The 22,770-nt window shown below is 49.0% G+C and overlaps 1 protein-coding gene across 12 annotated transcripts in view; it reads left to right on the forward strand.

Moving 5' to 3' along the window:
• Nucleotides 1–22,770, forward strand: part of TPM3 (tropomyosin 3) — a 36,434-nt gene that overhangs the window by 10,208 nt on the left and 3,456 nt on the right. For 2 of the 12 annotated variants that reach the window (XM_004619248.3, XM_055138544.1), the window contains exons 3-8: nucleotides 8,144–8,277; nucleotides 10,922–11,039; nucleotides 11,261–11,331; nucleotides 12,007–12,082; nucleotides 13,389–13,451; nucleotides 13,814–13,883. In XM_004619248.3, coding sequence (XP_004619305.3) covers nucleotides 8,144–8,277; nucleotides 10,922–11,039; nucleotides 11,261–11,331; nucleotides 12,007–12,082; nucleotides 13,389–13,451; nucleotides 13,814–13,883 — 532 coding nt within the window. Of the gene's footprint in view, nucleotides 1–766; nucleotides 1,007–8,143; nucleotides 8,278–10,921; nucleotides 11,040–11,260; nucleotides 11,332–12,006; nucleotides 12,083–12,633; nucleotides 12,710–13,388; nucleotides 13,452–13,813; nucleotides 13,884–14,832; nucleotides 14,916–22,770 lie in introns of those variants that run through there. The other 10 variants (XM_055138542.1, XM_055138543.1, XM_012935141.2 and 7 more) reach the window with 9 other exon arrangements.

Raw genomic sequence — 22,770 nt, forward strand, 5'->3', positions numbered from 1 at the left:
TCAGGTTTTACTCCTAGCTCTGGACTCCAGGGTTCACTCCTGGAGGTGGCGGGGTCTTGAAGGGGGGAGGGGGGAGTGACCACCTGCAAAGGCAAGCACTTTACCCCTGGATTTTCCAATCCCAGACATGAGTAATTACCACCGAGGCCAGAATCCTCCCAGTTTGGAGCGGCTTAGCAGGAGAGTAATTGGCTGGTTTGCACCGGCAAAGGCCAGTATTCCGAACGGAACCTCCGAGTCCAGAACCGATGCCCACTAGAACGAGAACATGGGGGCCTGTCCATGTCTCCTGCTGCCGCAGTCCCCTTCCAGGCTTTCGGGAGCCGCGAGCGAAGCCCCCGGCGCGGCACTGGCGACGGAGGCCCCCGAGTCCGGGTGTTTCTTAGGCCCAGTTTCGGGGGGCCGAGGCGCGTGGCCCGGGGCTCTGGGGATGTCTAGGGCGTGGGGAGTCGGACTGGGGCCACGAGCCCGCCGGGGAAGGCGGGGGAGCGCCCTGGCAGCGTCGGGCGCCGGCCGGCTATTGTGGGCGGCAGGCCAGGCGGTTACCATGGCAACCCCCGCTTCCCAGCCCCGCCCCCCTTTGCTGGTCCGGGGCGAAGGCCCAGCGCGGCTGGGAGGCGCGGCCGCTCACTCCGCCGTGGGGTCCCCCTCGAAGGCACAGCCTTTCCCGCCGGAGCCGCGGGGCGAGAAGGCGCGCACGGCGGCGGCGGCGGCGACGGGCGGCGGCGGCGGCGTCACTTCCGGCCGGGCGGGCGAGTTCCGGTATTTCAGGGCGGAGTAGGCGGAAGTGGGGCTGAGGGGCGGCTGGAGCGCCGAGCGCAGGCACAGGCAGAGGCACAGGCGGCTGAGGCAGCGAAGCAGGGTCGGGGGGACCATGGCCGGGATCACCACCATCGAGGCGGTGAAGCGCAAGATCCAGGTCCTGCAGCAGCAGGCCGACGACGCGGAGGAGAGGGCCGAGCGCCTGCAGCGGGAAGTGGAGGGCGAAAGGCGGGCCCGGGAACAGGTACCGAGAGCGCGGGCGGCCGGGCGGGCGCGCCGGGGCCGCCGCGAGCGACCCTGCTGGGCCGCTTTGGGGTTGGGCTATTTTTTTTTTAATTTGTTTCCCTTTTTGCGGGGCAGCCCAACCCTCTCGAGCCGGGCTGGGGTGGGCGGAAGCCGTGCAGTGGGCGCCCCGAATTGGGTGGGGCTGCGCTTCTGGGGCCCGGGCGCGGCGGGGCGCCGGGGGTGCCTTTCCGCCTCCTCTCTGCCCCGATTCATTCATTCGATCGGTTGAATTCATTCGCACGGAGCGGGGGGGGGGGTCCCGTCCCCCTGTCCGAGGGGTCTGGCGCCGCGGGCGGTAGCATTCCGGGGTCGGAGGCAGTGGGTGCCAAGCGGGCGGCTAAAGGGGGCGTCTGGGACGGGGGTGGCGCCGGGAAGCCCCGGCCCGGCGTGCTGGCAGCTTTTCCGCTCCCCCACCTCCCTGCTCAGGAAATGAGGCAGCCGCCCGCCGGGAGGAAGCGCGGTGCCCTCGGCGCGGAGCTGGAGGCCGCGGCTGCCCCTCCCATCCTCCCGCCTGGGGCCCTTTTCCTCTTTCGGGGAGCCCTCGCCTCTGCACCCCTCCTCCACGCGCCCAGTGGGCGGACGGCGCCTCGCCGGCGGCCTGGACCCGAGGGTGGGACCCCTGGCCGGCCGGGGCGGAAGCTGCTGCCGGATTGGGGCCTTGATTGCTGGAGGGTGCCGGCGCGTGCGGCCCGCCGGAGTTTCCGGCCCGGGGCCCCCGGGGGCGCCGAGGCAGGCCCCGCCGCTCCTTTTCTTCCCGCTTCCTCACGAGCGCCCTGCTGCTGCTTCTCAAAAGCTTGGGCTGTCGTCGAACCGGGGCAGCTCGGCGAGGCTGCTGTGGGCGGGGAGGGCTTTTGTTGCAGGGGGAGCCCGCGGATTTGCCCCGGTTTCGGATGCAGTCGGGTGGGTGGGGCTGCTCCCCCCACCAGCGTAGTCGGGGTTTCGGAAAGTGAAGCCCCCCCTGCAGGGACGGGGTAGGGGGTGGTTCGCCGGTGCCCCTTGTTCTTTGCGTGCTCCCTCCCTGGCCCCTCCGCAGGGAGGAGGAGGAGCCCTCTCGAGGTTAAAACTTGAAGATCGTTGGAAAACTCTGCTCTGGGGAGTGCCGCCAGTTGCCTTCCGCGTTCGCCTTTTCTTCAGAGGGTTTTTCCCCTCTTCGTTAAGCCAGCTACTGCCCGTGCCCGTTCAGGTGCGGTGTGCCCTCTGGGTGACTCTATGACTAGTGACACTTTCTCATTGCCTTTGTTTTGGAGATTAGATCCCCTTAAAGAGGAAGACAGGGTGACTTGGGGACCCGTGCAAGTAGGATTTACACTAGGACTAGTTCTAGGTTCCTGCTCTTTTTTGGGTTTTGTCTTTGGGCCACACCCTGCCATGCACAAAACTGACTCTAGGCTTTGAGCCCAAGGATCACTGGTGGCCGGGGCTTGGAGGACCCTATGATGTGCCGTGGGTTGAGTCCACCAAGCACACCTTCCCCGCAGAACTCTCTCCAGCCCCTAGATCAGTGTCCTAGTAGGAAAACGTGGCCCCTGTGCTCCTGGGCGCGGGTGGGGGGGGTGGTAGTAGTCAGCAGGGTGAGTAGTTGCAGGTGTGGTCACTTCTCTTTTAGAACCTGCCCCATTTGCTTCCTGGACTGAACTCATCGCGGCCTGAGGGGGGCGGGGAAGGGGGGCGGGGAAGTGGGGCGCTCTCCTACCAGAGTCCGGAAACCCTGACTTTGCTCCGGTGAACCCAGAGTCCTTTCTGAGGGGGAGACACCCGTAGGAAAGGAGCGGTGCGCCGGCTCCCGGTTATCCTCTGAGGGCTTCCTGGAATCCGGGATTTTCAAAAAGGTTCCTCCCTTTTCTGGGGACGGTGGCTTCGCCCTCCGGGATGTTATTGAAGCTGGCCAGTGGGGTTGCCACTCAGTCATTTTCTAGGTGCGTTGTGTGACTATCCATCCTTGTTGGGAAGCTGACCGTATCCAAAGCTTAAGCTTTGTACTAGGCTTCATCTTTCCTTTTTTTTTCTTTTTTGCCTTTGTCCTGGAAATAAACCTTGTATTAACAGGGCACCATATAAAATCCACTTTCGGTTTTGAGTGCCTTTTGCTTTCATCTTTAGACTTAAGCAGATTGCAAAGCAATATTTAAATACTTTTAAATATTAAAAAAAATCAGGTGGCAAAAATAAATTTGAAAGTTACCATTTAACCACTTTTAAGGGAGAGGGATATCCCCAGTGGTGCTTCGACCTGAAGCTCAAGCCACAGTGCTGTCACATGCGGAGGACTCCAGCCTTTTTAAACTGTCACCCTGGTCCCCATTTTTGACTTTTTAATCATTTTGCATTGGCAGTGCTCAGGGCTTTGGGACCATATGGTGCTGGTGATCGAACCAGGGCCAGCCACAGGCAAGGCTGTACTATACAGCCCCCAATTTTACCATCTTTAAGCATGTAGTTCATCTTCCTATTTTTAGGAATGCTGCTGAGAGAACAGAAGCAGTTTTGATTCTGGCCTTGTTCCCAAATTTCTTGTCTCTGGAGAGGGTTGAAACATCTGCCTGTTGGATGTATGTAGCTTTCTCCATCTGTGAGCTCAGATGTACTAATGAACCGACTTTGTCACCTATCTATTGGCTTAGATTTGCTTTCCTGTTGATAATCTTTCTCCTTGCCCTCATCCTAGAGCACCTTCAGGAGAGGCAAAAGGCCCTTTGCTCTGAGCACCTCAGTCTGGCTCCGCCTTTGTTTGCTCTGTGGCAGATAGCTCCTCTCCCTTCCCCTTTGCCTCTCCTCAGTGAGTTATCTCTCTGGGCAGTTACATTTGTGAGCATGGGGAACTCACTGTAGGCCCTTACTTGCAGCGCTCGGCCCTTACTAGACTCTGTGATTGTTGTCTTGAATTTTATCTGTGGCCTTTATTTATTTATTAAAGAAATGCCAAGTAGAAGAATGTCAGATTTTGGTAAATCCTCCTCTTCCTCTGAATTTTTTTCTCTTTTTTTTGGGTCAAAACTGGTGATGGACAGGGGTTACTCCTGGTTCTGCACTCAGGAATCACTCCTGGTGGTGCTCAGGGGACCATATGGGATGCTGGGAATTGAACCCAGGCCGGCTGCTGCAAGGCAAACGCCCTACCTGCTGTGCTATTGCTCCAGCCCCTTGGCTCTGAATTTTGCCTGCTAGCTCTTAATGCCTCAGGATGGCAGGCTTGTGTGGTGGTGGTGGGGTGCTTTGTGGGAAAGATGGAACACTATTTGCTGTTTTGTTTTGTTTGTGGTGCCTGGACAGAACCCTCGTGTGGTGTCACACAAGCGCCGCAAGTGCCTTAGCCTGCAGTAGGTCTGAAGCTGATTTTAAGTGGAAGTCACTTAAAGTTGCCCTTGACTATCTTTAGATATGCCTGGGTGCCTGGGCTGCTGTGCTCCCTTCCTCCTCCTAGGGATTGGAGAGGCCATTTGCGGTGGGGGTAAGGAGGTGGGGCCACATCCTGTGGTGCCAGGGGTACTCAGGGGATCACTCACACCCGGGTCAGTAGACTTTCCCTGGGGCCCTGGAAACTCTTCCTATGTGAAGGAAGGACCTCAAAAATGATGATGATCGGGCAAGCAGTAAGTGAAGTGGACCTTGCCTTTACTCAGACTCCACCTCTTGGTGTGACTTGATTGACCATCAAGGGCAAACCCGCCCCCCCCCCCCCCATTGTGGAGTTGTACTTAGGAAAATTCAGATGCCCTCCTTCAAGCAGAATGCATCTGCAGTCTTTGTTTCCTGGCTAAGAGAACTAATCCTCTGTGGGAGGAGGTGAAAAGGAGAACAGCAACTGCCCTCCCTCAGACCCCACCCCTGAAGGGTCTCTGCACTTCCTCCTGGGTTCTGCTTTTGATGCACGCTTGCTCAATTAGCACTTACTCTTGTGAGAGCACCAAGATGTGTTCTCCTCCTCCCTTTTCAGCCTTGCGAAGAATTCTATTGTAAATGCTAGTTTGTGGGAGAAACTGCCCGAGCCAGCTTGTCATGGAAACTGTACACCCCCACCCCAGAGCTGTTATCTTTACTCCATTTGGGTAACTACTGGTGAGCTAGATGGAGACTTAGATTTCGTGAGCTTCCTCCCAATCTGGCCTCTTTCTTTCTTTCCTTCCTTCTTTCTTTCTTTCTTTCTTTCTTTCTTTCTTTCTTTCTTTCTTTCTTTCTTTCTTTCTTTCTTTCTTTCTTTCTTTCTTTCTTTCTTTCTCTCTTTCTTTCTCTTTCTTTCTTTCTTTCTTTCTTTCTTTCTTTCTTTCTTTCTTTCTTTCTTTCTTTCTCTCTCTTTCTCTCTTTCTTTCTTTCTTTCTTTCTTTCTTTCTTTCTTTCTTTCTTTCTTTCTTTCTTTCTTTCTTTCTTTCTTTCTTTCTTTCTTTCTTTCTTTCTTTCTTTCCTCTAGGCATCTGAAAGAAGGGCAAGGGGGATGGTAGATGGTACTGGCAGTGAAGTAGCCTGGGCTGTTGTCAGAATCTTGACCCACTAGCCTGTCTGAGCTGTTGAGAGGAAATGTATGTGGTCCTTGGAGAACTTTGTTCTCTGTAAAGGTAAGAGGACTAGGAAAGGGAAAGACTTGTCTTCAGGACATTTTGAATAGTGTAGAGACACAAATGGTGTCTTAGTAATTTCAGCATATATAGGCTTCTCATTTTTCTTTTCCCGCCTCCTGGTGGTTCTATAGCCCTAGTCCCTGAACCCTTCCTTGTTTGTATTTAGGTTTTGATTTTGGACCATACCCAGTAGTTGGGGGCTATTCCTGGTTCTGTTCAGTGGTCACTCCCAGTGGTTGCTGGGGTACCATGCAGTGCCAGGGATCAAACCAGGGTCAGTTGCATGCAGGGGAGTCTTATCCCTTTTAACCCTTGTACTATCTTTTGGGTCCCTGGCTTTGTGTGTAGGTGGGTGTGGGTTGTGGGTGTGGGTGTGGCGGGGGCACATCCCATGGTGCTCAGGGCTGATGCCTGGCTGCGTTCAGGGAGCCACTCCTGTCTGGGCTTGGGGAGAAACCTTTGGCGTGCCAGGGATAGAACCCGGGTTGGCTGCATGCAAGCCCTACCTGCTGTACTAGATCTACAGCCCCTATATTTGGAAATTTTTATGTCAGATAACCTGATTCTTTTTTTGGGCTCTCTCCCTCCCCATTGGGGCTAGTGGCCCAGATTATTTCTATAGCTGCTCCCACTCTTCACTGCCAGGAGGAAATCAGGGTAATAGAATTCAGGCACGATCTGAATCTGGGCTGGAGAAGAGAGATCGTGTTTACCAAGCTTGGATAAGTATCAGGACTGGGTGGTGTGCAGGCAGATTAAATTCTTGTATGTGGCAGAGTCAGTGTACTTGCCAGCAAGGTGTGGGGAGGGGCAGTGGGAGGAGCTGGCTTTTCTGCCAGTAGGAATAGCCCCTGGAGCGCTACTGTAGCCTTGTTTCTCATTTCCATTGCGGAGGATGAGAGAGATTCCTCCGGCTCTAGTCTGTGCTTAATGAGGGGGTTCACTGTGTGAGGCAGAATATCATCCTAAGCTATACTGGAGGGTGAATTTAAGGGAATGATTTGGAAAATGACAAGTGATTACAGTTCAGATTTGGAGAAGTGGGGTTGTTAGCCTAGAGGTACAGCCCTTGCCTTGGATGTGTGAGACCCTGGGTTCAGTTCGTGGCAGTGCAAAAAACAAAAGAAGATGGGAAGAGAGGTGGGCACAGAGGAAATGGTCTTCTCTGTGCTCCCCAGACCTCTGTTTTAGGGTTCGTTCCAGGCAGTGGGAGGACCATGCAGTGCCGTGATCAAATGGAGAGCTCCCAACTCGAAGCCTGAACTGCAGCCCTCTGAGATATCTCCCTGACACCCCTGTCCACTTTTTTTTTCTTTGGCGGGGAGGGGCACACCTAGCAGTGCTCATGGCTTACTCCTGGCTCTATGCTCAGAGGATCATATGGGGTTCTGGAGATTGAACCCGGTGGGGCCACGCCCAAGGCAAGTGCCCTACTAGCTGTACAATTGCTCTGGTCCCCAAAGCAGTTTTATCTAGTGAAGAGGTGGGGTTGGGGCCAGGCAGATGACTCAGAGGAGTGGAATCACAGGTTTTGAATGTGGGAGGGCCATGTTCTTTCCCTGGCATAGCATGGGATATGCTGAGTACTGTCCGAGTGAGCTTTGAGCTGAGAAGTGTCGTGTCTGCCTCCCCCATCCCCCTAAAAATAAAGCAAGAAAGGAAAATGGGAGTGCTTGATAATGTGGCTCCTGTGTTCCAGCACATGCCTTGGATTTCTCATCCCTAGCGCTGCATGTCCCCTCCCCCAGTAGCCCTAATATCCCCTAAGCGCCTAGGAATGTTCCTCCATTAAGGATGAGGAGCAAATATGCCAGTGGTCCATTCCTTCACTTGCTTTTCCAGAAGATGTTTCTGGAAAATTTTCCTTGACTAACCTTCCTTTTATTGTATTAGGATAAGGTGGTCGGAGCATTCACTGGAGTTTAAGCTGCAAAGGAATACATCATTCAGAATTTTCTCCCTGAGGAGCACTGCTCATTTTTCTGCTTTGTCAGTCATGAGGAAGTTGCTGAAGAGTGAGACATACTCTAATCCAGCGTTTAGGCAGAATAACTCTCAGTGGCTTTCTTTCCTCACCACACTGGGGTCTGAATGATTGGGGTCATTGGGAATTTGAATTCCGAAAGGGGCTGGTGCTGACTGACACTGGGCTGATCAAGGAATTGAGATTTGTTTGTTTGTTGTTGGGGGGGGAGGAAGGAGCACATCCAGCAGTGCTTGTGGATCGTTCCTGGCAGGCTTGAGATGGGATGCTGGGGATTGACTGGATTGGCTTCATGCTGGGCATGGGCCCTATCTGCTGTACTATGTCAGATATACTCCAGCCCCAGGAATTGAGTTTTAAAACCCTCTTCCTGTGGCTCCTGTGGGAGTTTATTGCTGGAAAAGGGAGAAAATCTAAATATAACCACGCTGCGCCAGCGAGATCTTGCATTTATCTGAGCTGAGACAGGGTCCGCTCTGCCAGATTCTCACTTCCCCATAGTTCCCATACTGCTTTTCACCATGTCTGACTCCTTTTTTCATTCTTTATTTGGCGGCAGGCCGAGGCTGAGGTGGCATCCTTGAACCGGAGGATTCAGCTGGTTGAAGAGGAACTGGACCGTGCTCAGGAGCGCCTGGCTACTGCCCTGCAAAAGCTGGAGGAAGCTGAGAAAGCAGCTGATGAGAGTGAGAGGTGTGGAGAGGGACCTGCCGGGTGGCTGCGGATTCCAGAAGTTCAGAATTGCTCTGATCAAGAGTTCCTATTTTAGGGGGGGCCAATACTCGGCTGTGCTCAGGGCTTACTCCTTGCTCTGTGTTCAGGGATCACTTCTGGTGGTGCTTGGGGGACCGACCATATGGGTTGCTGAGGATCAAACCCTGGTCAGCCATGTGCAAGGCAACGACCTACTAGTACTAGTACAGAGCAGTACTATTGCTCTGGCCCCTGCTTGAGAGTGCCTTACAGATTTGGTCTTTCAAATTGTGGCCTCTTAGACTGGAGCTTTTCTTCTGCTCTGGTTCTTTATTTTGGAGCCACAGCCTGCAGTGCTCAGAGGCTACTCCTACTTCTGTCCTCTGGGATCAAACCTGGTCCTGCGGTCCTGCCGCGTGTGAAGCACTTGCTCAGCCAGTTAAGTTCTCTCTCTCTAGCTCTGAAAACTCTCTCCTCTTGAGAAGGGATTGTGTAAGGGCTGCTTACCCTGTAATCCTCTCATCTTTTTGTTTGTTTTTGGGCCACACTCAGTGATGTTCAAGGCTTACTCCTGGTGATCGTAAGGGGACTGACCATATTGGGATGCCAGGGATTGAACCTGTTCGGCTATGTACAAGGCAAACCCTTACCCCTACTATTGCTCCAATCCTCCTTTCATCCTTTTTAAAAGTAAAGGCCATACCTGTTGTCAGTGAGTGTTAGGGATTTAATTCAGGGCCTCCTGCATGCATGTACCCTACCACTTTAGCTGTCTCCATCACCTCGCTGTAATTGTGTTTTTTTTTTTTTTTTAAATGGACAAAATAATACTTAAGTGAATTTGCAGTATAACCTCTACATTCTGTGGATCATAAACTACTTTGTGAGATGAGCGCTCTAAAGAAGTGATCCTCACAGGGAAGCCCCAGACCAGCAGTACCTGGGAACGTTGTAGAAATTGATTCTCAGCCCTTTCCGGTATCTAGCAGTCACAACCTTTATTCATAAATTTTGGTTTTCTCCCCCCCCCACACCCCTTTTTGTTGTTGTTGTGGGGTCTGTTCACAGTGGTCTGTTCGGGCACAGTGGTCTGTTCGGGCCACATCTGGTGGTGCTTCGGGTTCATCTGGCATGGAAGAGACATTGCTCTGGCATTGCTCTCAGGGGACTGTGTATGAGGTACCCAGTACTGAGCCATGGTCATAGCTGAAGTAGCAGCATGCAAGGAGCTGCCTTACTACCTCTCCTGTACTCTCTCTGGTCCCTAAAAGTGTATTTTGTTTTGTTGCAGGGGGTGGATGGGGCCCACCTGCCAGTGCTCACTCTGGGGTGTGCTTGGCACCATTAGTGCCTGGGATCAAACCCAGGCCTTCCACATGCCAAGCCTGTTCTCTGTTCTCTAACATCTCTGTTTCATCATTCAGAAACTCTGGAGGGTGGAACCATCAGTTTGAATTTTACTTATTTATTGTGTGCTTTTGGGCCATGCCCAGTGGTGCTCAGGCGTTACTCCTGGCCCTGTACTCAGTAATTACTCCTGGTGGTGCTCAGAGGTCCATCTGGGATGCCAGGGATCAAACTTGGGTTGGTCATGTGCAAGCCAACTATGGCTCTGACCCCATTTTGTGTGGTGTTTTATTAAATTATTTGGGCCACACCAGTGATGCTCAGAGGCTATTGTCTCTGTGCTCAGGGGTTGCTCCCTGCAGTGCTTAGGGACCATGTAGTGCTGGGGATGGAACTTGAGACCTCTGCATGCAAAGCTTGGGCTCAGCCCGTTGAAGTCTCCAGCCCTTCGGTCAGAAACTCTGGAGCATGAATCCAGCCATTAGAATTTTCATAATTTTATGGGGGAGCTGGTGCAGGGGGCCAGTAACACAGGGCTTGCTCTTGTCTCTGCACTCATGAATTAACTTCTGATGGGGATTAGGAGTTCAACAAGGAGTTCGACAAGCTCTTTGAACCCTGCTTGTGCACCATTAGAATCGTAGGAGTGAGAAATGGGGATCATTGGGGAATTCTAAAGTGTTAGAACGCCTGGATTCCATCACACCTTGATTGTTCACAAGAGAGACCTGGATATTAATGTTTTGAAAATGTACTCAGGGTTGAGAAATCACCACTCTCTTTTGTTGGCAATCTGTGCCTTATACCTAAGAATTGATCTCATAAAGATGTGTGGGGCCACTGCATGAGTTCACGTTTCTTTTTGGAGCATGTTAACCCTGTGCAGCTGGGACGGAATGCAGCAGTTTTGAGTATATCATTACTGAGCAGTGCCCAATTTCTGAAGCAGTGCAAGCATTGTGGTATACAATGCCTGTAGAGGTGGAGAGGTCACCATGAGGCTTTTTTCTTTTTTTTTTTTTTTTTGCCTTTATTTTCTATACAAAATATTTCCGGAAGGATTTTGCATATTGCCTGAGGGGGTCCAGAAATGAGGAGACTTCTGCTTTTTGCTTTATGGCCTCAGATTATGTGCTTAAATGTTTAATTTCTTAACTGTGTACTTGTATATGTGTTTGTGAAGTCTGAAAACAATTGAACGAAGGGGTAGGGCATTGGGACATGCCCAGGAAGAACGGGCTACAGAAGGTTCCTTGAAGGGTGTGTGTGCCATGTTTGTTCTTGTCGTTTCTCCCAGAGGGATGAAGGTCATTGAAAACCGAGCTTTAAAAGATGAAGAAAAAATGGAACTTCAGGAAATTCAACTTAAAGAAGCTAAGCATATTGCAGAAGAGGCAGACCGGAAGTATGAAGAGGTGAGGCTCGAGTTCTCTGTATTCTGTCATCAGCTGTCCCAGACTCTTCAAGAGAGCTAGGTCTGGTATTGGAGCTTCGTGGTAGAATGCTGGCCTTGGTTGTGAGAGACCCAGTCTCCAACTCTCCCTGTACCACCAAGAAATGAGTGGACGGGCCAGAAGAATAAGGGGAGAGTATGACCCCTCTGGCTTACTGAGCTCTGCCTCACCTTCTCTTGTAGGTGGCTCGTAAGTTGGTGATTATTGAGGGCGACTTGGAACGCACAGAGGAGCGGGCTGAGCTGGCCGAGTCGTGAGTATCTTGCTCCCCAGATCTTAAGCCATTTATCCCTTTCCCTTTGGCGTGGGCACGAATGTTTGGCTTGGACACTAGCTTTCCTTCAACCTTGTTACACAGGGCCTAGAGCATGGGAGCCATCGCTGGTTCTTCTTGAGGCCCCGAGAGCGGTTTGGGGCTTTCTTAACTGTCTTGACTAAGGACCAGGGACACATGAGACTTTTATACTGTTGTTGGGGTATTGATGGGGGGGGGGTGGTGTACAAGTTGGGAGTCAAAGAGATTAATAAGAGGGTGAACTATTAACTGGATAGCCCTCCTGGGTCCTGGGATGTGACAAGGTCCCTTGAGGTATTGAGGTGCCTTAAGCTCTAGTCTCTTTTTCCCACTTGTCAGTGTGCTGGGGGACATTAGGGAAGAGGCAGATGTGAAATGCCCCTTATTGGCACCTCCTGGGCCTTGTATAACAAAGTCAGTGCTGATGCATAGATATGTGTGCTTCCCTGGCATCCCCTCTCCCAGACATGACATATCATGACCATGGTGGTGTTTGGCGTGTTTTTCCCCATTTTTTTGATTTTTTTTTTCTCCTTCCATTTTGCTGCTTGTTTTCTTGCTGTGTTCCCTTTTTTGACCTTTCTCCCTCCACAACCTGGCTTGTTGCGATCCCCCTGTGACTATCACTAACAGCCGTTGCCGAGAGATGGATGAGCAGATCAGACTGATGGACCAGAACCTGAAGTGTCTGAGTGCTGCTGAGGAAAAGGTACTAACCTTAGACCCAGAGTGGTTCTGTGTGCAGTGTGGTTCTGTTTGGTTTGGTTTTGTATTGCAGCTGCCTCCCCTCCACTGGTGATGTACCGAGTGCTTTCTCGTCTCCTCATGGAATGCTCCACTCTCCTCCACTCTCTTACCACCTTTCATCTCTTCTTTCCCAGTCACCTGCTTCTCCAACAGGGTCTCTCTTTCCCTTGGGGGACTTGGGGCCCTACTGGGGCTGGGCGTCTGTCCCCACCTCCACCTGAGGTCGGAGTTAGGACTCATTCCCTGAAGGGATTTCTTGCAGGCCTTTTCTTTATTAGTAATGCAAACATTTCGAGTCCTCACCCAGGAGGGCCCAGCTCCTGATATGGTCGATGGCAGAGGGGGGAGGGTGATGCTTGCTCAGATTACCCGGAACTTCTCTTTTCCCCCGTAGCCTTTCAACACTCTCTCTACATATAGGTTCAATTCATGTCTGTATGTCTCTCTCCCCCCCTTTTTTTTTATTCTCTTCTTCTCCCCTTTCCTCTCCTGCGGTATTTAAAATATTCACAGTAAGTGTTCTGAGCTGGAGGAGGAGCTGAAGAATGTCACCAACAACCTCAAGTCTCTTGAGGCCCAGGCGGAGAAGGTAGGGGCTGGTTTGTGAAAGTGACAGGTGTTGGGGCCTGGGCCCAGCCCTGCCTGGGTGAAATGGCTGCAGACACCCATTCCTTATAGTCCAGGGAGAAGTGTCCTACCTCCATCTGCCCTTGGTCCATACTACAGATCTAATGCTAATTCCTGTGCACTTGAGTGCTTTAGCTCAAATGACTTCCTGGTCTCAGGTTAAAGTTGATATTGCTATATAGAAAGAATAGCAGTAGGTGTGGGTTCTCTTGAGTTTTCTGACAGACAGATGGGGCAGCAAATTGTATCAGATCTTAGACCTAGTGAGACAGATGGCTTCTCTTTACTACCATGTGGGGCTGCCACAGTCACGTGAGACTCCTCTAATGAAGAGGGAGAACTCAACAAATGTCTCCCCAGTTCTGTCTAAACAAGATCAGAGGTCCATTTAGAAAAAAAAAAGAAAACTGACCATATTCTAATCGAGGGCTCCTGGCTTTAGGGATATGGATTTGGGCGTTTTAAAGACTTGTCCGGAAATGGGTCTTGCTCTACCTCATGGATCTTTTAGTACATAAAATCCAAATGGATACTCCAGAAGTGTGAGAATAAAATCCAAAAGTATGAGTAAATGTAGGGAGGGGGGCAGTGTCTGTGCAGGTACTTTCTACTCTGAAATTTTTATTCTGCCTCTCTTACAGTATTCTCAAAAAGAAGATAAATATGAAGAAGAGATAAAGATTCTTACTGATAAACTCAAGGAGGTGAGTTGAGGAGGTATGAATTATAGGGGAGAAGGACTGAAATATTTAAAAGTTATATCTCTGGCTATAGTTTGGTCTTTGGCTGGCTTTGGTTTTTTTTTTTTTTTCTTTTTGGGTCACACCCGGCATTGCACAGGGGTTACCTCCTGGCTTTGCACTCAGGAATCACTCCTGGCGGTGCTCAGGGGACCATATGGGATGCTGGGAATCGAACCCGGGTCTGCCGCGTGCAAGGCAAACGCCCTACCCGCTGTGCTATTGCTCCAGCCCCTGGCTGGCTTTGGTTTTGAAAGGTATAGAATTGATCCTTCTTTATTTGTCTTGTTCATCGCTGATTCTGACTGGTTTCTTGTCTCCCCCAGGCAGAGACCCGTGCTGAGTTTGCTGAGAGATCGGTAGCCAAGCTGGAAAAGACAATTGATGATTTGGAAGGTACGGAGCCCAGGAGAGCGATTATAATAGGAAACGATGGAGGAAGCATATTGACATTAGTCTCTCTCCCTGTGCACAAAAGGAATTGGTAGTGACTTGGTAGCACCCTGTGCCCTGTCCTGTAGGTTTTTTAAGGTTTTAAGATTTTCTTTCATTGGCCTTTACCTGGTCTGGAATTTGTTTACTTCCTTTGAAGGAAGCTAGCAGTGACTGCATTCACCTCCAGACTATTGGTTCTATTCATCTATCTCTACCCTGAAATCACAACTGCACTTTGAGAAGGTGGCCAGAACATGTGACAGCTCTTGGCTACTTGTGGTTGTCCCTTTGGTTCAACACTTAAGTTGTGGGGAACTTAAGAGATACATACGTGCCTTGGCTGCCAGTACCAAGTACTTCCTGGCTATCCCTCTCCCCCTTCTTTGGAGAACAGGGTCCATCCTGTTAAGGGAAAGTGTGTTTGTCTTTGAGAACGCCCAGAGGTCCTTGATATGTAAAGGGTAGCAGGATACTCTTCCGGAGAGTTTGGGATTCAAACTGTAGAGCACAGGAGCCAGGATCACTGATCACACTTGGTAAGACAGAGAAGATGTTTTTGAGCAGTGAAGGCTCCTTGCTCCTTGGACTTTCGTTAAATTGAACATTATCGCTGTGAGGAAGGGCTCACTGGGGTCGGGGGAAGAGTAGGTGTGCCTTTGTAATAGGGATTTCTAGTTGTATTCGAGAACACATTCTCAACCCTTCTCCAGTCAGCTGTTAAGAAGCCCGCCCCATTAACCCTGGGGACATTGGATCTAGTTATGGCTATCAGTATAAATGTTCTCTTAACTGTGGTATTAGAACCACAGTCAGACTTTCCCTAATTTCTAATGATTCCCTCTCTTCATCTGCTTCTGATACCTTTGACTCTGTCCCCTCGTTCTTCCCCGTGGTTCCTGTGCCTGCCCAGATGAGCTCTATGCCCAGAAACTGAAGTACAAGGCCATTAGCGAGGAGCTGGACCACGCCCTCAATGACATGACCTCTATGTAACTATCTGACAGCAGAGTGGGGCTGGGATCTTGGCTTGTGGGTGGGTGTCGGGTACAGGCCGTTGGCCATGCAGTGTGTGCGCTTTGGTTTTGTCTTCTAGAAACTAGAATCCCCACCTTTATTTTTTAAAGTATTGGTGCTGGTTACTTGTTGGCAAAAGCCAGGACGGTTAGAATCTTGATCCACATGTCATTTATTGGTTTTGAATTTAGAGTTCTTTCAACACAGCACGTTTTGTCTTCCAAATTTAGTTTCAGAAGTAATACTGAAGATAGAATCATTTTCTCATACAGCTAAAGACCAACTGGGCCCAGGGACTTAGGCCCACATATATTGATCACAACACTGACATTGCCTGGATATATTTGATTTGTGCCCTGCTTAAAGTGCAGGAAAAACATCTGCAATTGGAAATGGCATGTTTGCCTCAAGATTGAGCTGAATCCCAGAGCATGCCAAGTGGTAAAAAGCACCAAAGAGTTATTGGGAGCTTCATCTGTTTGCTGTGGTTTGGGTCCTTGATGCTAATCTGCCTTTTTGTGTCTTTTCCACTAACGCTGAAAAGAAGCCAAATAATTCAGGCTGTAATGTCTGGTTCTCTTTCGTCTTTCCTGCTGCCACCTCTTCCTCTTCCTCTTCCTCTTTCTTCTTCTCCCAGATTACTATCGGGATCATGCAAGTTCTCACCTGTAGTTTCTGTACTTTCTCACACAGATAACTCACTGTTTCTGCTCTGTTGTGGATCTGCCCCCCTTCCTCGGGGAATCCAACGACCCACTCATTCTGGATTCTGCTTGGGTTGGCCTGGCTGGTCCCCAAGGTTATAGGGATTGGGGGGAGGCAAGAAGCAATTTATGTTTCCTCTTTCACCCCCACCCCAAATTAAAATGTTAAAAATCCAGAAGCCTCACCCCCCTCTTCAGTTGTGTTATTGACAAAGCTGCTGCTGTCTGTGAGAGAGGAGCACTATGGGTATGACATGGGGGACAGCTCTCGTGGACACTCTCTTCTGACTTAGATAATCAAATCCATGTGTGTGTGTCTATTTTTTTCTTGGCTTACCTATCTTGAGTGTGGACTCAGGAGTTCTGGTCTTTGTACTCATGCTAAAAAAAAAGATGGTTTTCGTCCTTGTCTCGTAAAATAATCCCACCTGGAATGTTTCTATTTTGTCCTCAGATTTTCCTCTTTTAATACAGTAGTGAGGTGTCAAACCATTGAAATCCTTCCCAATACACAGTCTTGACCCTTTCACCAGTGATTTCAGAGAACGTGCTGTCCCCAACTGTATTACCACCAACATTGACTGCCTGCGTCATTCTGAGTCACAGAAATACAGTGTACAGAATTTTCCAAAGTTTTATGTTTCCTTTTGCAAACTTCTGTTCCATATTTGAGGCTCACTACCATTTCATTTGCCTGCTACAGTGTTAACAGTGGAATGTGAGACAGGATAGAAGGTCAATGGAAAAAATGAAAATAGCCAGTTTATGCATATTGCAAATAAGGTATACAAGGTAATAATGATTTATTACATACATTTATTATATAAAGAAATGTGGTTAGTTTCCACTAGAAAAATCATTGCTTTATATTGTAGAATTAAATGTCAGTCTGCAAAGTCTTACCCCATTCTGCATTACACAGGTGATTCAGTGGAGGTCATGGAGCTTTTGTACTTATCCAAGCACCTAGGTGTCATGCACTCAGCTCTTCAGTGTCTCAGCAGAGAAAATACACCCTTTTTTTTTTTTTTTTGGATGAAACAAGATAGTTTTTATTGAAACTTACTTAAAAATGTGTGACAGGATTGGCCAGAGTGATAGTACAGCAGGTAGGGTTTTTCTCTTGCATGCCGCTGACCCAGGTTTGATCACCAGCACCCCATGTGGCCCTTCTAGCCCACCAGGAGTGACCCCTGAGTGCAGAGCCAGGAGTAAGCCCTTGAGTACCACTGGCTGGGCCCAAACAACAACCACCCAAAAAAATAAAGATGTGAAGGGAGAGAAAAGAAGTATGTGTTCAGTAGAAAACACAGTTTCTCCAGAGTGGAAAAGGCAAGGAAAGAAACAGAGACAAGCAAGATACATGTTCAAGGAAGGACACGGGTGCTTGAAGAGCAAGCCCTGGGCTCCAGGGAGGACTGGCTTTTGTGGTTTTAGTTTCGTTTTGGGGGCCACATCCGGTGGTGCTCAGTAGCACCTTTTTCTCTGTGCTCAGGGACTGAACCCAGGCCTACCACATGGCAGTGCATGCGCACAATCTATTGGGTTATCTTCCTGGGCTCAGATTCATGCACTTAGCTGACACTTAAAACTTTTAGACACAAAGGTTTGAGGAGGAGACAGGTAGATATGGAGTTACCTACCTCAGGTTGCTCGGTCTAGGAAGAGACAGAACATATACTTAAAGACAAAGATGATGCTTAAGTGCCAGAAGTAACTAACTGTATGTTATGTGATTTGAGGGTGTGGGAAGAGATTCTCTTATGGATTATTAGTAAAGATTCAGAAGGAGGCATGGCAGGTAAGCAGTGCTTGCTGGAGAGGACAGGACAGGGCTGGGCTTAAGGCCCTTGCTTTGCAAATCGCATCCCTGGTTCCATTCTTGGCACCTGTGGGTGTGGCACTACTGGGTGTGGTTACCATCCCCCCAAACAAACATGTTGCCTCTTCATTTTTACTGACTTTCAAGAATGGATTTTTTTCACAAATGGGATTCTGTTAGAGGAAAGTGAATATTAAGCACTTCCACTGAGAAGTGAAAAATGAGAAGGATTTCATGATTATAAAATAGGTTTTAGAGAGTCTGAAATCTGGGAGTTTTAATTTTATTTTGTGGATATTAGAGATTTTGAACAAGGGTATATTCTGGCCTGAATAGCATAAAAGAACCAGTTTGGTGCCTGGCAGGCTGGAATGTGTAAGAATCAGAATTGATTCCTTGCCCCAGTTGGTCTCCTGACACCGCTGAGTATGGCCCCCTAATAGAAGGAAAAACCTAATTTAGCACCAAAGTTAAAGACTATGATGTGTGAGTGTGGGGCTTAGGGAGCATCCACAGATATTTCAAAGGGCTGGAGTACATGCTTCTCATGCTTGGAGACCTAGGTTCAGTTCCTAGTACTGTGTGGTCCTCTAAAAAATAAAAAATTGAGGAACGGCTATGGGAGTGTGTGGTTTGAGTACATACACCTTGGGTTTGATCCCCAGAACCATATGCTGCTCACTACTCTGTGGCTGTCAATATAAAAGGGTTGGGTGGGTTAAGGATTAAGTGATTTATTGCTTCCCCTCCCCACCTTTCTCTTGACTTGGGGGGGGGGGGTCATATGCAGCCATGCCCAGGGCTTACTGCTTGCTGGTTCTTTGCTCAGGGATCATGACTCACGGGGCTCAGGAGACCCTATGCAGTGTGAGCTAATTAGCAGGCACCTTGCTCCTCGTACCGTTCCTCTCCCCTCAGCGATTCCTAATAGTTCACAACTTTAACAGATTGGGGAGGAAGTTACCTAAAGTTGAGATTCTGTCATGGATACTGTAGTAACTTGAGGGAACATTTGAGCATTCCATTAGAGGAGTTATGTTTTGAAAAGCAGGAAAATTCATGGAAATAAAAACAACAAGTGGGGGGGGCGGCTGGAGCAATAGCACAGCGGGTAGGGCATTTGCCTTGCACGCGGCTGACCCGGGTTTGATTCCCAGCATCCCATATGGTCCCCCAAGTATCGCCAGGAGTAACTCCTGAGTGCAGAGCCAGGAGTAACCCCTGTGCATCGCCGGGTGATCTAGAAAAAAAAGCAAAAAAATAAATAAAACATTAAGTGGGGCTGAAGTGATAGCACAGCGGGTAGGGCATTTGCCTTGTACATGGCTGACCCGGGTTCGATTCCCAGTATCCCATATGGTCCCCCAAGTATCGCCAGGAGTAACTCCTGAGTGCGTGAGCCAGGAGGTAACCCCTGTGCATTGCCGGGTGTGATCCAAAAAGCAAAAAACAAACAAGAGGAACAATAGTACAGCAGGTAGGGCACTTGTCTTGCATGTGGCCGACGTGGATTTGATCTCTGGCATCCCATAAGACCAGCCCTGAATGCAAAGCCAGGAGTAAGCCCTAAGTAGCCCCCGTCCCCCCTTCCCCCCAAAAAAAGTCCCCAAAACAATAAGGATGGCTTGGGTTAGTGCTGCTAGGCAGATGTGGTTGAATATGTAAAATGTTAGTGTTATTGAGGAGCTAATGTTTTAATTTTATAACTTTAGTTTCATTGTTCCTTGGACCTCACCAGCAGTGTTCAGGTTCCTGGAGGTCACTCCCAGCATGCTGGGCCTGCCCTGCAGCCTAAGGACGGTTCAGTTCTCAGTGACGTGTTACTTGGACACATTGGGAACCATCAGACTGCCACATTCCAGGTGTACACTCCAGGAGTCATCTTCCTGGCCCCTCATTTTTTAAAAAAAATTTTTAATGAATGAACATGGGTTTATAACAGGTATCAGGTGTACAGCCTTATAAATTAACGTTTATGTATCATCATCATACAATTGATCCAGTTTAGCCACCCATCTAAATTTGCTTACAGGGCTCAGGCAATAGCTGAGAGAAATTGGAGCACATGCCTGGCATATGAAGACCTCAAGTTGTATCCCCAGAACTGCATGCCACCCCAAGCACTGCTTGGGAGGAACCTCCTCAAATTTTTTTTTTTGTTTTAACTTCCCTGGCTAGAGTACACTGCATTGGATAGCAAAATTCTATTACTTTTTTTTTTCTTTTTGGGTCATACCTGGCAATGCACAAGAGTTACTCCTGGCTGTGCTTGGGGGACCATATGGGATGCTGGAATCAAACTCGGGTCGGCCACATGCAAGGCAAACGCCCTACACGTTGTCCTATCGCTCCAACCCCCTCTAATAAATTTTTTAAAGTGACCTAGCCGGGTTTATGATACCATTAATCATATTTTTTATGTATACTTCATTCCAGTGCCATACCCATCATCAGAGAGTCCCTCCCTTCCACAACTGTCACAGGACTCCTCCCAGTCCCCTCTCCTCCCACATAAGCTCAGTTCTATAGACAGAATCTCCAGTTCTGTGATTTTGACCATTTTTGTTTCCTTAGTATGTTCCTTTATATCCCACGGGTTTTATTTTTAAATTGTGGAGGTTATACTTATATATGTATATAGATGAAAAGAGCTAAGATGAATGGTTAGTAAGTAAGATATTTTATTTTGAAGTTGAAGGTATCGATGGACTGAAGAGATAGCTCAGAGGGCTATCAGCTTTTTCTTTGCATGCAGGAGCCCTGGTTCTGGTTCAGTTCCTAGTACTGCATGGTTTCTGCAGGCATGAGCCAGGACTTAGACCCGGAACATTGCTTGTAGAGACCCTAAAGTAAATCAGGTTAAAAAAAAAAAAAGTAGAAGAAATTAACTTTGGCCTTCAGAAAAGATCTTAAAAGAGAAATAAGTATGAATGACTGATGAAAGATTAGGGAGAGGGGCCAGAGATAGTACAGAGATTAAATTAAGGTGCTTGCCTACTTCAGGTGACTGACCTGAGTTCCACAACACTCCATATGGCCCCCTGACCCTACCCAGAGATGATTCCTGAGTACAGAGCCCTGAGTACTTGTGGATGTGCTGCCCTGCCCCCGCCCCCCCCAAAAAAAAAAAAATACTTGCCCTGCATGCAGTTGACTCCAGTTTGACCCCCAGCATCACCTGTTATACCTCTGAGTGCCATAGGACTAATTCTGGACCACAGCTGGGTGTGTCCTTACCAACACCCCCCCTACCATCTCGCCCTCCAATAACAGGAAAGGGTTAGACCAAATCGGGTGCCATGGATCAAACCTGAATCGGCCATGTGCCAATGCCTTACCCATTGTACTGTCCCGCTGACTTCCTGATTTTGCCCTTTTTTAGGGAACACAAAACTTGAATGAGCTGAGATGTGTTCCAAAATATTTTGTCTGGGGCTGAAGTGATAGTATAGCGGGTAGGGTGTTTGCCTTGCATGCAGCCAATCCGAGTTTGATCCCCAGCATCCCATTATGGTCCCTTGAGCATCGCTAGGAGTGATTCCTGAGTGCAGAGCCAGGAGTAAGCCCTCAGCATCACAGGGTATGACCCTAAAACAAAAAAATCTTGTCTGTAGAGATAGCAGAATTAGAAGTCATATCACAGGTTGTAGCTTGATGGCAGAATGCTTGTGCATGCTCTCACACGGTCTCGTGTGCACACCACATAGTAGCCTGAGTTCAAGGTGACAGAACAATAGCATTTATCTTTTGATCACATTTAGTCCTTAGATTTTAGTGAGGTAATAAAATGCTCTCACACGGGGGCAGAGGGATAGTGCGAAAATAAATTGCTTGTGGCCAACCCTGATTAGATCCCCAGCATTGCATATGGTCCCCTGAACCACCAGGTGTGACTGCCACCCTTCTCCACCCCCCAAAAAAAGTGTTCCGATATCTTTTCTGGAAAACTTAATGACCCCTCTGTTTTGAGGGGTAAGATATGAAAGTACCCCTTTCTCCCGGGACAGGAGTGGAAGTCCCTCCCCTTGGCTATGGGTATTAGAGTTGCACATAAAGTCTTCATGTCAGATAATGCCACTGAAAGATTAAGAAACGAGAGTTCCCAGGGCTGGAGTGATAGCACAACAGATAGGGGACTTGACTTGCATGCACCCAACTTGGGTTCTATCCCTAACCCTGCCAGGACTAATCCCTGAGCTAGTAGTAAGCTCTGAGCACAGCTGGATATGGTTCCAAAACCGAACAAAACAAAAAAGAGTTGAAGGCAAATATGAACCTCTGCCATTTGTCAGGGCTACCCCAATGAATACAGAGGGTCCAATCTCATTCTGCTGGATACTTAGCCAGATTATTACAGTGTTTCTGAATGGTGGACTTCAGTCAGTTTGGCTAGGATAATTATGGTATATATAGAATAATCCTTACTCCTGACCTGCTGATTTTTTGTAAATTCCTCTTAGCTCTTTTGACAGTTAAAACCTGCCACTCATGCCCAGTTTTCAAATTCTCCTTTGAGCAGACTTATCAGTTCTTAGGAAAACTTGGTTTCATGACAAGCGTTTTCAAAGTTGACTCCAGGCTGGGCATATGGTAAATAGCATTGTTTCTGGTCCTGACCAGATCCTAAGCTTCAGCAGCTGTGGCCTTCACAACCAACAGAGAAGTCTATTCCAGTTGTCAACAAAACTTTTTTTGGAGGGGAGAAGCAGGTTCTCCGTCATATCTGGCCATGTGGGGGGGATATTTCTGGCTCTTATCAGGAGACCCCTGGCAGTGCATGAGGGACCGTATTTAGTACCTGGGATTGGACTGGTGTTGCCTGCATCTGTCTGGCCCCTCAATTATGAGAGGATACATCTGTGGTCTTGGAGATTGAATCTAGGGCTCCTTCATTGCTGGTGCCTTAATGTACTAGCTCTCTGACCCCTCTGAAAGCTTTTCAAAAGAAAGGGGTTGAGGTTTTGTTCTTGTTTTGTTTTTTTTCTTTTTGGGTCACACCCAGCGATGCTCAGGGGTTACTCCCAGCTCTGCACTCAGGAATTACTCCTGGCAATGCTCAGGGGACTATCTGTGATGCTGGGAATTGAACCCGGGTCAGCCATGAGCAAGGCAAATGCCCTACCTTGCTGTACTATTGCTCCAGCCCCAAGGGGTTGAGTTTTTTATTTGCTTGTGTTTGTCTGAGCACCTGCTGTGCTATTGCTCTGCTCCGAAAACTGGTTGAGTCTTGATAGGCGGGACCACACTGATGGGTCTGTCACCCAGCAGCTGAAAAAAGCAGCATTAGAAAACGTAGTATTGAACCAGA

This window comes from Sorex araneus, chromosome 5, assembly GCF_027595985.1.
Source record: "Sorex araneus isolate mSorAra2 chromosome 5, mSorAra2.pri, whole genome shotgun sequence".
NCBI classification, from domain to species: domain Eukaryota; kingdom Metazoa; phylum Chordata; class Mammalia; order Eulipotyphla; family Soricidae; genus Sorex; species Sorex araneus.